This window comes from Lactuca serriola, chromosome 3 (assembly GCF_051521515.1).
Source record: "Lactuca serriola cultivar US96UC23 chromosome 3, Lser_US96UC23_V15, whole genome shotgun sequence".
NCBI lineage: Eukaryota > Viridiplantae > Streptophyta > Magnoliopsida > Asterales > Asteraceae > Lactuca > Lactuca serriola.
The window spans coordinates 18,949,521-18,967,492 of NC_136410.1; the positions used below are offsets into that span (position 1 = coordinate 18,949,521).

At 36.7% G+C, this 17,972-nt stretch overlaps 1 protein-coding gene and 1 non-coding gene across 4 annotated transcripts; one reads left to right on the forward strand and one right to left on the reverse strand.

The window, feature by feature from the left end:
• The first annotated feature begins 13,745 nt into the window (after positions 1-13,745).
• LOC145091597 (plant UBX domain-containing protein 10-like) lies at positions 13,746-16,327 on the forward strand. Of its 3 annotated transcripts, none has more exons than XM_079029348.1 (6): positions 13,746-14,738; positions 14,804-14,977; positions 15,068-15,187; positions 15,295-15,468; positions 15,540-15,665; positions 15,782-16,327. In XM_079029348.1, exons 1-6 carry the CDS (start codon positions 14,064-14,066, stop codon positions 16,010-16,012), a joined length of 1,500 nt encoding a protein of 499 aa, XP_078885474.1. In that variant the 5' UTR covers positions 13,746-14,063; the 3' UTR covers positions 16,013-16,327. The 3 variants fall into 3 exon arrangements, with proteins under 3 accessions (XP_078885474.1, XP_078885473.1, XP_078885475.1); XM_079029347.1 differs by having other exon boundaries at positions 13,752-14,738; positions 15,053-15,187; XM_079029349.1 differs by lacking the exon at positions 15,295-15,468 and having other exon boundaries at positions 13,755-14,738; positions 15,053-15,187.
• TRNAV-AAC (transfer RNA valine (anticodon AAC)) lies at positions 16,122-16,195 on the reverse strand. The gene has a single exon. It is a non-coding gene; the product is annotated as a tRNA-Val (tRNA).
• Positions 16,328-17,972: the final 1,645 nt, after the last annotated feature.

Below are 17,972 nucleotides of genomic sequence, written 5' to 3' on the forward strand. Positions count from 1 at the left end.
TGGGCCCAATTTGGAAAATTGGGCCATATGTTGGGCTTTGGCCCATTGTTTGACTTTTGGACCTTTGGTGTGTGAGTTAGACTTTGGGCTTGGAACCAATTATTAATTGGGTATTGTTTGATGTTGACAGTTCGGGAAGTTGTCAACCAGCAACTGGACTTTTACCTGCGGGACTTCAGCAGTGCTAGGTGAGTTCTCCTCACTATATCAGCAGGGTCTAAGGCACCAATGTCGGCCCTTATCGGATTTGTATTCGAGTTTATTGCATGATATGTTTATTGATTTGCATCCTGGTAATTAGGATGGTGATATGTTTAATGACCTGGTAGTTAGAGTGTTGTTATGTTGTTATGCTCTGCTAGATTGGTACCCTAGTAGTTAGAGTTGTTGTCATGTTATTATGATCTGTTAGATCGGTATCATGGTTATAGTATGCTTGTATGCTGTTATGATCTGTTAGATTTGTATCCAGGTAAATAGAATGTTGCCATGCTATTATGATTGTTATATTGGCATCCTGGTATATAGGATGATGTTATGTTAGTGACATGGTTAGGTCGGTATCTTGGTTATAGGATGTTGCTATGATTGGTGATCTATTAGATTGGTATTACTGTTATATATATATATATATATATATATATATATATATATATATATATATATATATATATATATATATGCAAGTGTATGATTTTATATACACATGTTTGTTTGATTTGGAGTTAGGTTGAGGTGGTCCTGCTTTGTGCTGGAGGCCAACATACCCAAGGCGGTCCGGATAAACTGAAGGCCCTTCAAAGGGATTCATTCAGACCGAAGGCTCGGTGAGCGGTCCGGATAAGCTGTAGGCCCTGCGAGGCAGTCCAGACGTGTCGAAGGCTTGGAGAGCAGTCCAAATAGACTGAAGGCCTGTGAAGCGGTCCAGTCAAGCTGATAACTCATTATGCATGTTGGCTTGTATTTGCTGATATGATATGAGTATGGTTATATGAGGTTGGTATTTTGGGAGAACTCACTAAGCTTTCGGGCTTACAGTTTCAGTTTATTATTTCAGGTACATTAGATGATCGCTGGAAAGCAAAGGAATGATTGTACAGCTCCTCATATTGCATGGTTTTATGAATTGATTCTGGGAATACTCTGTTGTCTAAACTATTTTGAAAACAAACTGTAATAACTTCATGGTTTTACAATGTGTTAAAAAGTTTAAATTTGGCTTGAATTTTATGGGTGTACAAGTTGATATCAGAGCCTTGGTTTGAGTGAATTGGAGGAATATTCGTGTGAATCCAGTCTCAAATCAAGGAAATATTTTCAAAATAATTATAAATGGTTTTCAAAATAAGTAAAAGAGGATGCGAAGTGTACGATCAGTCGGAGCCAATAAGTAGACCCCAAAATACCGTACAGTTATTTGATTATGTGATATGTTAGAACAACATGCTAGTACTAGGCTAGGGATCTTCAGGAATTGCATGATAGAATTGCCTGATTACATGATGCCTGCTAGACTAGGGTTTCCTTTATGTGAGATTGACATCATTATTGTAGTTGCTTAGTGTATGCATCACGGTTATACATAATTAAGATCTTATAGCCTGAGAATGTTTGATTCGGCCTTATGTTTTGTTCTTGTTGATTGGGGGCTTTGGGTAGGATTGGATATTCGAAAGTCTATGGGGTCCAGCTTTAGGTATGGCTAGCATGCACTAGTGCTACAGGGTTGGTGGAAGTTTCATGGATGGGTGGGTATATGAGGTCGGGAGGCCAGTTACAGGACATTTAGCATTCCTCTAGGAGTGAGGATTGAGTGCTCGATATATTTATGTATATTGTTAGGGAGTTGCAACGATACTTGAGACAAATATGGGTAGGTATGGAAGGTAGTATGGGCCCGTACTACTGAAAGCACAAGACCCATACGCGTAGCAAGGAAGTCACAACCCCTAGGGTTGGGTTGGGAGTAGGTTCCCTGTTATTGTATGGATTATCAAAGATCTCTCTGGTGTATTATCAGAATGGTGGTTATGAGACGTCTTGAGACTGGATCCGGGTTAGGATCGGGAGCTGGCAGCTAGGATAGGCCAGCATTGTCATAGGATCGTGTCAGTGAGATCATCCGGGAGGAGGTGATCGGGGTTGTCCGGAAACAGTTTCTGGGGATGTTTCGGTCTATTAAGACCGCCATGGTTGAGTACTTCGTTGAGCGATATGCAACCATTGCTGAGACGGTTGTCGCGACAGCTTTAGCAGCTGTAACGATGGCAGGGGAAGGAGTTGGTCGAACTTTCCAGTACTGGGACTTGTTACTGGGACATATTCTGATGAGCAGAAGGCTGCAGTTACTTGGGATCAGGGAGATTTTATGTACTCGTTACATCCCGCGGGTTGAGCAGGAGAGTCTAGCACATGAGTTTCTAGATTTGAGGTTTCGTGGGTCTTGTTCGAGGCCAGGATTTGAGTCGCTGGGACTCCGAAAAGGAGTGATGATTATGATCAGCTGGAGTTTCGCACCTGGAAGCAGAAGGGTTAATTGATAGATAGGAATGTCGTTTTCTAGGGCAAGGATTGTGCCCTTTTCAACTTTGCAAACTCAAAGGAATGAGCAGGTTGTGACCCCAGGATCAGGTTGTATTTCAGCTCGGGGTCAATTAGCCGTCGGGATTGGCGACAGTAGTTCAACGCTGGTAAACGCAGGTGGGTCGAGGTGGCATAAGTATTTTGTGAGGTTCGGTTCGCCTTTGATCACTTGTGCCAGATGGTAAGGATTGATTATGCAATCTATTGCACTTTTGGGATTGTAGACTATGTTTTGGGAGTATTTGTAGCCGAGTTTAGGGCAAAGGTTGTTTCAGCTACTGCGGTTCAGTTGTGGATGATTGAGTTGGTGAGTGAGTCAGGGTAAGATGCCCTGAATACTATGATTCCTGGAGCCAAAGCGGGATAATTTTTGGAACACTTTGGGAAGAAGGGAATTATGTGGGAGGTCTGCGGACAGGGTCCCACTTGATGGTTATTCAGCATCGTCAGGATTCAGTAGTTTAGTAACCGTTATTGGATAACAGAGGAAAACGCCAAGGGAAGTAGCTCGTTGTTGAGATGTTATTTGGAGCATCTATCTTATGGACTTCAAGATATGAGTGTGGGATCATTCAAGAATTAGGGACTGTTGATTTCACTGGAATTCAGGAAGTGTTCAGCTAGTGCTTAGAAGTGTATGTTCATTTGTGGTTGGCTAGTAAAGGAGTACTAGTTGGAAAGGTCTGGTTGTTATCAGGCCGATCGTTGGAAAGTGAGAAGGATTGGGAATTCTAAAATTTTCATGTATTGTGAAGACTTAGTTGAATCTAAGTGGGGGAGAATCGTCCTGGAATGTAGAAGCAGGATCGGTTTTGAATATGGGATAAGTTTTGCATCGTTGTCAGGAAGGAAGACAACCCCACGGGTCGTTCGAGTTTTAGGGTTGTGTGAGTTGAGATTCCATTAAAACTCCTCGTCATGTAAATCACGTCTTTTCGATGCTTGATAGCAGAATTTGGGGAATCAGTTTGGGATTCTAGCCATGAGTTACATTCAGTTGTGTGTTAGGCCGAGTGCGTGTTCGACCGGTATGGAAAGCGTTGTAAGACGGCGGGGGTAGTCGTAGCATTCACTAGTGATCGGTTAGTATGGAAAGTGTTGTAAAACTATGGGGGTAGCCGTAGCATTCACTAGTGATCAGTTAGTATGGGAAGTGTTGTAAGACTGCGGGGGTAGCCGTAGCATTCACCAGTAGCAGATAGTGCTAGAGTGATGTACGTCTGCGGATGTAGCCGCAACATTCACTAGGTTGGTAAATAGCATGAGCGTGTTGTTAGGACGCGGAAGGGACAGTAGTAACCACTAGTAACGGATGTAGCAGTGAGAATATGAAAATCCATGGATGATTTTATGGGTTCCCCTGAGGGATTAGACCTGGTTAAGCCAGTGATAAGACTATAGGAACGTCACTACAGTTATGAGATCAAGGAAGCAATGGATTGCTTAAGGTTGCTTGTAATGTAAGGCTACCATTGATCATGTAGCAATCGCTTTTAGCCGTGGATTTGGTAACGACAGGATTCGACGCATGGATCCGATCGATTCGATCATGAGGTTGTTAAAGTCGCAGTGGCATGATAACTAGTGGCAACTAGCTCCAGGGAAGGATTTCGTTCGAAAATCGTATGCGGCAACTATATGGGAGTCCTTTAGCTCTACAACCAGGTTGAAACCCGGTATGTCAGATGTTTGGTGAACGAATTGAGACCAAGGGGTCTCGGTGGATTTTAGAAAATAGTCATGTGGTAGCATACTGCTTCAGGTAGATCAGTGCTTAGACAGTTTTCGTGTTTAGGGTGGTATTGGCGAAATGGGTCTTCAGGTGTATAAGAAGTATCTAGATGTTGGAACCCCCAAATATCAGAAGTTGAATAGTTAGATGAGAGACAAGCGGAGTTGGCTCAACAATAATGATTTGGTATGAGAGGTCTGTCAGGGAGCCAGACCATCTCGTGACTTCGGGTTTCGTATAGAGTAAATGTGATTACATTGCAAGGGATTCGTTTATTTTCAGGTTTTAGAACCCTGCGAGGGTTGGATACGGTTGCCTTGGAAAGGCTAGGGTTATGCTCGGGATTATAGTTCAAGTTGTTTGGCATGTAAGGAATGATGAGAAACGATTTCGAGGAGAGTTGTAACATCCCGATTAAAATAGAATAAATAAATAATAAACCCGGAACCCCGAGATGTAATTTTATTATTATTTTATAGCCAAAATCAATAATAATTAGTGGGGTGTTGATTTCGGGAAGCCAAATGACGATGTTTGAATCTCTGGGGGTTAAAGTATAATTTTGGGATTTATTTTGCAAAGGATTTTACAACTCGGGGGGTATTTGGTATTATTTGGGCTTAATATAAAAAGAATTGTGGAAGCAGGGGGTTAAAGAGTGAATATCAGACTTAACTTGAAAAGATCTTGGATGATGGGGGCTGATTTGTAAATTCTAGCCTTATTATGAAAAGATATAGTGAAGGAGGGGCCAAAGGTGTGCATTGAAGGAAAATTGGTTATGATCGGGTATTAAACCCGTCACCATGCATCGGACACAAACCCTAACCCTAAACCTAATGTGCAGCCGCCATCTCTTTCCCCATCACCTAGCTGCCACCTCCCTTCCTCAAATTGTTGCTCCGATCGACCAAGGCCACCGGCGGACCTTGCTGTCGGACGACGTAATCGGCCGAGAAAGAGAATCGTCGAAGATCGTTTTGGAGTTAAAAGCACCGATGTGTGTGTTATGAGCGGCTGAAGTCGTCGTCGCCGCTGTTGTCGTTTGCGAATCGCATCGTCGTCGTCGTTTCTTCGGTGCAACGTTCCAGCTCCGCACGCCACCGCTCACAGGACTCTTATTCCAAACTCCGGTCAACATCTGCCACCCCAGGGGTGGCTGTCGTGTGTGTGTTTCAGCCGTGTGTCGCAAGGATGGGTGTGCTCTCGGTATTGCATCTCGTGTTAGTGACTGTGGTTGTGGTTTGTAGTGAGATTTCGTGTGTGTGTGGTTTCTGTCGAATGGGAGCCGTGAAGAACCACCGTGGCAGCCGGCCATGGTGGTTGCCGCCTCAAAGACAACCATGGTGGGCGTGTATATTGTTGTATGGCGTTATTCTCGTGTGTATGCGTGTGTTCATTATAGTGAAGCGGTGTTGGGTGTTTACTTGGCCGGAAAAGTCACCACCACCACCGTGAAGTGGTGGCTGCCACCATGATCAGCCGCCTGTCACCATTAGGTGGCTATGTTTGTGTGTGTGTGTGTGTGTTTATTATTATGTGTGAATGTGTGTTAATTGGATGGTGTTGTAAATTGTAACAAAACGGAATAATGAAGAAGAAAATCCATCAACACCACCGTAGGGTGGTGGTTGCCGCCTCCTGCCGCCACCGACCGCCGTGTCGGGTGGCGGTGTGCTTTGATTGCGTTTGGACCTCGTTTGGGGGATGTTTGGACAATGTGGGACCAATGAAAACCTAATGGGCCCAAAGAAACCCTAATGGGCCCAGTGAGGCCTTAATGGGCCCAATGAGGCCCAAAGTGACCTAAAAACCCTACCAATTGATTAATGGGCTAAGATTGGGTAGGAAACCCTAATTTGGGGGAAATGGTCGAGACACACACACACGAGAATTATTTAATAAACTTGAAATATTGAATAATAATTATTGGAAAATTAATTTAAGCCAATAATAGACTTAATGAATTAAGTCCTTAGTGGGTTAAGTGAGAAACACTTAACCCTAATTGTCATTTTATTTGAAACCCTAATTTTACTTGGGCTTTGTGTTGGGCCTTTCCATTGGGCCTTGGCAATTGGGTTATTAAGGGACCATCCAAGAATGATCATACGGATTAGAATATGTTGTTAGGCTTTAGGGTAAGGCCCATATGAGAGTTAGGCCCTATTTGGAAAATTGGGCCATATGTTGGGCTCTGGCCCATTGTTTGACTTTTGGGGCTTTGGTGTGTCAGTTAGACTTTGGGGTTGGAACCAATTATTAATTGGGTATTATTTGATTTTGACAGTTCGGGAAGCTGTCAAACAGCAACTGGAGTTTTACCTGCGGGACTTCAGCAGTGCCATGTGAGTTCTCCTCACTATATCAGTAGGGTCTAAGGCACCAATGTCGGCCCTTATCAGATTTGTATTCGAGTTTATTGCATGATATGTTTATTGATTTGCAATATGGTAATTAGGATGGTAATATGTTTAATGACCTGTTACTTAGAGTGTTCTTATGTTGTTATGCTCTGCTAGATTGGTACCCTGGTAGTTAGGGTGTTGTCATGTTATTATGATCTGTTAGATCGGTATCCTGGTTATAGTATGCTTGTATGTTGTTATGATCTGTTAGATCGGTATCCGGGTAAATAGGATGTTGTCATGCTATTATGGTTGTTATATCGGTATCCTGGTATATAGGATGATGCCATGTTAGTGAAATGGTTAGGTCCGTATCTTGGTTATAGGATGTTGCTATGATTGGTGATCTGTTAGATTGGTATTAATGTTATATATATGCAGGTGTATGATTTTATATACACATGTTTGTTTGATTTGGAGTTGGGTTGAGGTGGTCCTGCTTTGTGCTGGAGGCCAACATACCCAAGGCGGTCCAGATAAAATGAAGGCCCTGCAAAGGGATTCAGTCAGACCGAAGGCCCAGTGAGCAGTCCGGATAGGCTGTAGGCCCTGTGAGGCTGTCCAGATGTGTCGAAGGCTCGGAGAGCAGTCCAGATAGACTGAAGGCCTATGAAGCGGTCCAGTCATGCTGACAACTCATTATGCATGTTGTCTTGTATTTGTTGATATGATATGAGTATGGTTATATGAGGTTGGTATTTTGGGGGAACTCACTAAGCTTTCGGGCTTACAGTTTTGGTTTATTGTTTCAGGTACATCATATGATCGTTGGAAGGCAAAGGAATGATCGTACAGCTCCTCCTATTGCATGGTTTTATGAATTGATTTTGGGAATACTCTGATGTCTAAACTATTTTGAAAACAAACTGTAATAACTTAATGGTTTTACAATGTGTTAAAAAGTTTAAATTTGGCTTGAATTTTATGGGTGTTAAAGTTAGGGTTGTTATTCAGGTCAGAAACAGACCCGACCCGAATAACCGAAAACTCAATAAGGCTAATTGAAGGAATTGAAAACTGGATCGATTAAACTAATATGGGCCCGGTTCGGTTATTACCCAAATAAATTGAATAACACTTACAATAGGATTAAGGACCAAATAGAACAAAAAAGACCGAATCAAAACGAAAAGGACCGAATAAACCATATTGTTTGGTAATTTTTTATAACTTAGGGGGCTTTTTGTAATTATTTAAGGTATCATATATGTAATAAGATATATTTCATCAATGTTGTCAATCTTGAGTTGACGTCGATATTATGTCGGTTTTCACATTGAGTTTCTCGATAAATCTAACCATAGCTCTATAAATATTTAAATCTTCTTATACGAAGGGACAATATATTTCGAACATATGTAGGATCTATTAAAATAAAGTAAATGTTAGTTAAAAAAAAAAAAAAACTATAATATACCCCTTGTTTAAGAGCCTGAATCTCATTGAATATACAACCAAAAAATACATATAAACAATAGTGGAATAAATTATTAGGTTCAGATTCAATTCAGGTTCAGGTTTCGGTACGAATATTCGGTCCAGCCGTTCATTCCTAAAATAAATTAGTATGTTCTTTTAGACAATTTTTCATATTTTCTTTGGGTCTATCCCAGTATTAGTGGAATAAATTCGGGCACATTTTCCTAATGTTAATGGAATAATTTTCAGTTGAGTAAATTATACGAATGGTCCCTATGGTTTGGGGTAATTTGTATTTTTGGTCCTTAACTTATTTTTTTAACTCGGAAGGTTCCTACTTTTTATTTTTGTTACACGCTTGGTCCCTACTATTTGTTTTTGTTTCGTGTTTGGTCTATGTCTTACCTAAAAATACTATTATTTAAATAGGGAAAAATGGTGGGGTAGGTAAGGTAAGGTGAGGGTGAGATTGGGGTGTGTTTATTTAAATAAATTAAAAAATCAAGCGCAAAATAGTTTGCAAATTACCCTAAACTATAGGGACCAGTCATGTAATTTACTCTTTTCGGTTTAAGTGTTTGCCTCCGTTCTTCCATTCCAACAGTGGGGCGTATTAAACAATGTTCTACATTTAGCACACTATATTATTTACTAGGTTAAAACTTATGGAACCCACGGGTGTTAATTTTAAATAGAATTAAAAAATTGATTGAGTAATAAAATAATATACCATTAATTTAGAAAACTTATGATTAAATAATATATATGCAAAAAAAATTGTATATAATAAGAGATTTATGTTGTAATTTTATGATCATTATATACAAATTAATCATCTTGGTAAGTCATAATTCATTAAATTGAAATAATTGTAGAAAATTATCTATGCCAAATGAATATACATATCAATAAAAAAACATTAAGAATACAAATTTAAACAAAATGTAACTTGAAATTGTTTAAAGTTTATCAAACAAAAATATATATTAAACATAAGATGTTCATGGTACATACTATGTACCAGTAGATCAAATATACAAAAATTCATTACAACTTTAAAATGTAATGGTGAACATCTCTATTCTATTCATGGCACCAATAAAAAATTTCATTGTTTCAATCCTATAAATCTTAAGGAAGATCCAACAAACAATATAAGATGTTACAAAAATCAAACAAATTAAAGTATGTTGCTATTTTTTGGTTTAACCCTTATAAAAATTAGGAATTGGAGGAGAAAAGTATCATTTTCTTTCATACATAATTTCATCATTGCAACACTTTTTTTGCATCTATAACTCCAACCATGCATGTTGTCAACCCAATGTAAGCTTGTAATAAGTAAAATTTGATAGTTAATATATATAAAGGTTCAATGAACAATCGAAGTATTAGAAGACTTTAACTCACATATGATCAAAAATGTACGTATGAAATAGCAAGATAACTTGAGGATCAATAATGATAACATATAATATGTTTTAAAACAAAAAATATGAAAAATTTAGAAATTTGATCCTTATAGTATTTTTCTTTTTACAATTTTGGGCCAAGGACAAAATGGTCATTTGTAAAATATCAATTATGGGAATGCTAATTTTATATAGTTTTCTAACAAAGAAGGGTAAAATTGAAATTACAATATGTTTTTTTGTTTGGGCGGATAAATGAAAAAACAATGACATTTTCCTCACTTGAAACATGATATTCAAAACCATGACCAAGACATTTCTATTGATAACCAATATCATGGTAGCTTATAATAACCGAGAACCAAAATAAAAATAAATAAATAAATAAAGCATGCTCTAAAAATGTGTTCTTTTACTGTAGTTATTTTTCCGATTCACAAAGTTAATCATTAAATGTTATTTAAATATCAAAATAATTGACATAATAAGTGTTGTCATGATTTGGTAGAGGGCTATTGTTTTTTTTTTTTGCTAAAACTAAGGATTTTCTGATTTGGATCCTTCAAATGTCTCACTTGGTGAGTCACTATCAGCTCATATAATATCTCTAATTTTTTAACAGACAAAAATTGCAAATAACATTTTGGTACTAACGAATCTAGAAAAAAAAATTTAGATTGGCACTTACATAAATTTTAATTTAAAAAAAATAAATAAAAATTGAAAAGTATTTGACACCTTTTACTTGAATTCATTTATTATTTGTACTTTTACAATGAAATGAAGTTTTTATGTTTTGACCAACAATTGCAATTTAGGGGTATCTTCGTCATTTTTGACAATCTTAGTGATATCTGTGTAAATGAAGTACCTTGTAGGGATCAGCAAACTTCATGGACCATAGTAATTCCAGAATTTTCAACTAATACAACTTGATTATGTCAACCATATTATCCTACGCATAAAAATCCATTAAATTGAATGAGGGAGGAAAATTAACTACCATATCTAATGAATTTATTCTGCAACATGTAGATGAAGCTAAAACAGTATTTCATTTGTTTCTGTTTTTCCATCCAATGTCTTTATAAATTTGGCATTATGAACATCGCTTCTTATTCTCAAAAAATATAACATAAAAATATTAAAAATAATAACAAAACATATTTTGAGCCAAACATTTTTTTATGCATCCACATTTTTATAGTTTGCTGACAATTATTCCCCTCGTTTAAATATATAATGTATTTTAATTATTCCACTTCTTTTTTTAGGCGTTGATTTGTTTAGACTATTTTAATAAATTTATTTTGAGGGAAATATACTCTAATTAAGAAAAAATTACATTTAGGCGATAAGATGCCCCTCTGGAAAAATATATTGTAATTACCGACTATTTCAGGCAACTTCTACTTATCTCATACATACAGTTAACCAGAAAGTAAATACACATCAAATTTTATGCATGCAAGTAAGTATATATGTTTGTTAATGAAAAATCATGATGCAATGATCCAATTTAATTGAATTAGTCATCACCAACAGTGAAGATCACCTTAAACAACCAATGGGGTATGAATTCAGCTATCCAAGTGCTTCATAAGGAATTGTCACCATGTGAAAACTACAATACAAATCAATCTGTGAATTATAGATATAGCAACATATTTCCATTTCTTTGTGTTTTATAGCACCCTACTATCAATTCTTTCCATTGCAACATTATTTATACTTATAACTTTTTATATTAATAATGCATTTTAACCGAAATTATAGCATTGTACTTGCAGTTTTTCAAAGTAGGATGTTGTAATAAACTGCATATACATATCAATTAAAAACTTCAAAAGTAGTCTAACGATTGAGTGCCAAATTGATTACATAACAAATAAAGTACCAATTTTTGTAGCCCCAACTACATTTGCAGGCAATATGCATGCTAATTGGATAAACGGTTCAAACGAAACTTAATAACTGAATGTGAACATGGTACGTAAACATTTAAAAAGTAAAATAATAGGTGAAATATATGAACTTTTGCAACAAAGGTATTTGAGGATGATATCAAGGGAACACGGTATCTAATGTCAAATCCCACATGTTCTAAAATAAAAAAAAATAAATAAAAGATAAATAAGGCATTAAAATTCAAAAAAATCTAGTATAAATCTTGTTAAACATCACAACAAAATAGTTACCAGTAAAAAATAGATCCACATTTACCAGCCAACCATTACTTTAACCTGAAAAATAAACATAAATTTAACACATTTGGAAAGTGTAATACAAAAATGCACTACAAAATCCATTTTCATTTAAAAGGTAATCACAACCCGCTATCATTCAAAAGAAAAAAAAAAAAAGATAACCAACAGAAAACTAAGTAAAAATGTTCTGTGTATTAGGGAGGGGGGAGGGTCTAGAAAACTAAAAATCATATACGAAATATATGGAGATAACGAAATTACATAGATACAGTCTTTAGCACCAAATACCAATAAGAAAAGTTATTTGAAATTCATGATTAAGCTAATGTATAATATTGTTTATGTTAGGCATTTCATCGAACACCTATTAGGTGTCATCATAAAACATCACTTTCTAAACCTCTCTCGTCATTTACCTGCTGCAAGCATTAAAATACATTAAAAATATAGTAAAAATCTTGTAAAACTTCATAATTGCATTTTGCAGTGCTTCATTAATCTTGTTTTAGAAAGAAATCCAGTGGAACTATTGCAATTTTGAGAAGATCATACAAGATTAGAAGTGGAAACTTTTTAGGGTTTTTGGGTGTTCTTCATCAGATACAATTTATGCAGTGACTAAAAGAAGAAAAATCAAAGTACCTTCATTTTCCGACGAACTCCATCAAAATATTTACCCCCATATCACCATATCAGTACTGTGTCATCAATTTGATGTTATTCATGGTGGGGATTAAGGTTCGATTAAAAACTCTACAAAATTCAAATACCAAAAAAATTTGAGAATCATGAGCGATGTAGAAAAAAGAGGTCATCAGTTGCATCGTTTCTCTTGTAAGAACGATTCATGGAAAAAAAAAAAGATCAAAATTGGGCTGATAATCAGAGATTCAGCGAGATTTCATAAATCTCAAAATCAAAAAAGTTTTGTTAATAGAAAATAGATTTGGTTTCCAAAACCGAAGGAGAAATTAGAGGAGGAAGAGGCGTGATATGGGGTGATTGAAGAATGATTTCAGTATTTTTTTTATTTAAGTTTTGAATTTGAATAGAAAAAGAAGTGGAAATCAAAGTGAAATGAGCAGCGAAAAAAGAAAGCTAAGATGCCAGAAGGATACTTTGAATCTCAAATGGTAAAGCCGGAAATTCACATTTGTTATTTGAGCGGGAAAATTAGATGGGGGGTTCTCAGTGACACATGGCAATTTAGTACTTATTTATGAGATTAGGGGTTTGGACCGTTTGGTGTATAGCTAAATTTGTGTAAGCCCAATATTCCTACTATATTTTATGTAGCATTGTACTATCCCTTTGATGATATGGAAAATATTTCAACCTAATATGCATGTGTGAACGACCCTTTTGCATCTAGCTTTCATCATTCCATTTTAAACAACCCAAAAGGTGCAATGTTAAGATAGGGACCCTCCGATTGTTTAAGATGAGCGATTCACGTGTAATGAAACATTAATCCGAATGCATGCACTAACTTTGTCGAACAAAATTAATTTTAACATTTACAAGTGATATGTTAAATACATACAGAAAAAAGACATACAATGAGTTTTATATTATGCTTTTTATCCATACTAAATTCAATTTGTTTTCAAGTAATGATACAATATCATTATTAAGCCCCTTTTGCTGGTCATCTGACCATTTATGTGGAACGAAATAGCTAAAACAAGATCCTAAAAATCTGTCTTATTGTCATTTAAAAAATAAATGAATAAATGAATAACGAGAGAGTTAAAACAGGAATATTGAGTATAAATGAACATTATGAACACCTTTCTAGCTTCTTTTGTGTTGACATGCTAATGATGTGTGGGGTAAGATCTCAACTTTTAGTTAATAGTAGCATAATAGATCAATAATTTAGTTACTTGCTAAATACTCCTATATAAATTGTATTTAAAAGTAAAAGAACGAAAACCCAAGTCGACTATATTACAAAGCATGTGTGTTTGCTCCTTGGAATAGAATTTTCAATTACAATAAATTTGATGATAAATTCCTTTGCCAAAAAGGATTTGTCGTGGCAATCGTGTTTAGCCAAAAACATGTGGATTTTGCGGAAACCATGCATGCTAGCTACTTTCGTCGATGTCAAACTTAACAAGCATTCGTCTCCTCAATTAATGGCTAAATCCATCCACAATTACGTACTTCAGTCCTCATGGCCACAAAAGAATCAAATCAAAGATACATCTTGATTTCAAAATCGTAACGTGATCAGTGTAAAGATTGTTCACTTTCAGAAATCAGACGGTGTTCATATTATATTTGGTAATATAGTAACATGAGTGAAGTAGAATCTGTTACGGGTGTCAAAGATAACAGCGAGTCGGAGTCCACGACTTCCGTCACCGGAAGAGAACTAATCAGACCTGTAGCAGTAGGTGCTCTACGATTACCATGGAAGCTGTTCTTCCTCCCGATTTCTGTAATCGGTGGTAGCGTAGGGAGAGTTACCGGTTCAGTTAGGCTGAGTTTTCGGGTGGCTACTGATTCTGTTTTCTCTTATTGGCTACGCATGGTCCGGTTAACTAGCTCTAGTCGTAGCCGGAAACCGTCGTCGACTCCTCTAGTTTCGGCTTCTGTGTCAACAACGGTGGAGGCATCGGAAGCAGTGGATTTCTTGTCAGAATTTGAGAGTCGATATGGTGAAATACATCCAAATTTCGTTCCCGGGGGTTTTATGGATGCAGTGGAGTTGTCTAGGCGTGAGTGTAAGCTGTTGTTTGTTTACTTGCACTCACCGGATAATCCTGATTCATCGTCGTTCTGTGTAAAGACTCTGTGTTCGGAGTTTTTATCGGCGTTTGTAAACGAAAACTTTGTTTCTTGGGGTGATACTATTGGGAAAAATGAGAGACTTGAAATCAGTAAGAGCTTGAACGCTTCTAGGTTTCCTTTCTGGGCGGTGATTAAAGGAGCCACCGACACCGGCGAGGGTTTTTCTAAGCTCCGGCAGGTATAATCTTCTAATCTAAGATTCTCTGCTCAACCTCCTCCTTTATAATTCGTATTTCATTGTAGTTTGAGGGGCCTTCATCAGCTGAAGAAATGGTTACAGAGTTGCAGAGTGTTCTAGAAGAAAATGCCGCATCCCTTGTTGCAGCAAGCGTCGATAGCACCGATGAACACACAAACAGCTCGCCATTGATGGAGGAAGAAGACGCTCCATGTTCAGTTGCACTTGAAGCCGATCTAGTATGTTCTCATCTAACATTGATCTTAAAATTAAGAATCCTACTTTACTGGGTTAAATTGTTCATGCGATTTCAGGGTAACGAATTCCAGAGGGAGGAAGATCAAAACGAAATAGAACCGGAAGCTGAGAGTGAAGCTAAGTTGTGCGAGGAGGAAGCTTCGTTGCTGGTGGCTGAACCTGAACCTGAACCAGGACCTGATTTTGTTCAGGTATAACATAATACTTAACCACTCAAAATCTAAATTCCAGAAAACTCAATCTACAAGAACACGCTGTAACACCATTTGGATTGTTGTCCCAAAAATGCATCATCTAGTTTGAGGGGCCTTCATCACCTGAAGAAATGGTTACAGAGTTGCAGAGTGTTCTTGAAGAAAATGACCGAGCCTTTGATGCAGCAAGCGTCAATACCACAGATGAGCACACAAACAACCCACCATTGATGGAGGAAGAAGACGCTCCATATCCAGCTGCACTTGAAGCCGATCAAGTGTGTTTTGATCTGACATTGATCTAACAAGAAACATGCTTTAATTGCTTAAATTGTTGATTCCATTTCAGGATGACGAATTGCAGATGGAAGAAGATCAAAACGGAAAGGAACTGGAAGCAGAGCGTGATGCTAAATTGTGCGATGAGCCGGAGCCAGAGCCAGAGCCGGAGCCTGAGCCTGAGCCTGTTATTGAGGTATAAATTTTTGGATCTCAAAATCTAAATTCATGAAATTGAATCCATAAGAAGATATGGTATTAGGGTAGAAATAGAATTATAGATGTAATTGTGGTGTTTGATTTTATGTGAAGGTGTTCGTGAGACTACCAATAGGAGAGAATATAGTAGGAAGTTTTCCTTGTACAGCTACTCTACAATCTGTGTATGATTTCGTAGATTCTTCGGGGTGGTTAGATGTCGGGAGCTACACTCTTGTCACCTTCTTCCCTCGAGTTCTTTATGGTCAGCATCAACTCTCCTCCACACTTGAAGAACTTGGACTGCACCCTCAAACCAGTCTTTTTGTGGAGCTCAATTACTGAAACTTCACTTTTACTTTCAAATTGTACATTCTTATTCTATATGTAACAGTAACAACAGTTGATAAACAAAACTGAATTGATAAAAAAAATTAAATAAAGAACAAATTTATGGCTTCGCCCGGGTTCGAACCGGAGACCTTCAGTGTGTTAGACTGACGTGATAACCAACTACACCACGAAACCTTTTGTATCAATTTTAAATGATTTAGTATATAAAGTATACGCATTCGTAGTTTTACGGGATAATTTTTGTTTGTAAAACTTTTGAGGAAATTTCTAGCGTGCAAGAGAACTTAAGCGTCAATTGTTTATAAATCATGATCTCGCTTATAACTTGATCCATTTTTTTTTTTTTTTTTTGCAAAGTATTCTTGAATTCAGTCTCATTGTTAATTTGGGATAGAATTTTTATTGCATGAAGCATAATGACCTTCAAATTTGGTTCTTTAGGATCCCTAATCCCCTCCCGTCTCGAATTTAGATTGTTATAGGTGATAAATGAGGCTTGATTTCTAGAGATACTCCCTTGATTCTTGCCCCTTTATATCAAGCTCTTTTTTTAGCCTCTGCATACATACATATAAATAAATATCTGAGTAATTTATTTTATCTTCTTTGATATGAGAAGAAAGACATGAATTAATATCTTGAATGCTTTGATATGTTTGAAGGATTCGTTGAGAATGATATTTAATTGAAATTACTTTCGATCTCAAACGTGAATTGATTCTTTTTCTGTTGCTCCTGAAGCGTTTTCTGATCTTTACCAAATATAGATTTTGTGTCAATTATTGTTTAGTCTTGAGCAAGATTGTAAAAATCGTTTGACGATAGCTCGGCGGTCGACTGGCGATAAGCGATTAGTCGGACTATGCGGAGATTAATCGGAGATTAGTTGGGGACCCTTAATTATTAATAAAATTATTTAAAAAATTAATATTCCCTAAAAAGCTAAGTGTTTGAAATTTTAAAATTTTGAAAATTTTTCTTTAATATTTTAAAATTTGAAAGCTTAAAAATTTGAAAATTTAAAATTTTGGTGTAATATTTGAAAATTAAAATTTTTTGAATTTTTTAAAAAATTCCCACCTATGATCGCCGAGACCACCAAGGACCGCCCAGGCCGATTTTGACCAATTTCCGTCAAACACCCTAATCGTAATCGATTTAAGGCCGTCAAGCGATTAATCGGCCGCCCACTTCGATTTCTGCAACACTGGTCTTGAGCCATCTTTTCCTTGAACGATGATACCAATGAATTCTGAGGACGGACGCTTGATGTCTGCAAACGATTTGCTTCAAGAATTTAAACATAAGTCAAAGCCAAATCGGCAACAGGAGCCTCGGGATAGTAGCATTGTCAAAATATGCCCTAATAGTCGTTATATTTGGGTAAGATCTTGTTTCAATTTCCCATGTAGTAGAATTTGACAAAGACAGATTATCAATTTCTTAGTTCATATTTTTCTTTCTTCAGTGCAATGAGCTACTTAGGACTTGGGAGAGGGGCATTAAGATTGTGTATGATTTCTGAACCCACCTTCTAGGCTACTATAATGAATTTACATATTACAAAAGATGCTTTAAAGAATGAACATATTGATTTCATAGTTTCTTTTTTTAGGTATTCATATATACTAGGGATTTGATGAAGTTGAAGGAATTGAAGTTGCTTGGATCCAAGTGAGTTTAGATGTTACGTTGCAACCACCACAACAACTTGAGAGATTGTATTATGAAATTCAGCTACTCAAGACACTGAAACATAAGAATATCATCAAGAATACAATGATCTAGTCGACATATATTCATTCGGAATATGCATACTAGAGTCAATTACATGTAATATTCATATAGAGAATGTAACAACCATATATATATATATATATATATATATATATATATATATATATATATATATAAACATTACTTCAATAAGTTTCCCAATTAAAAGTATATA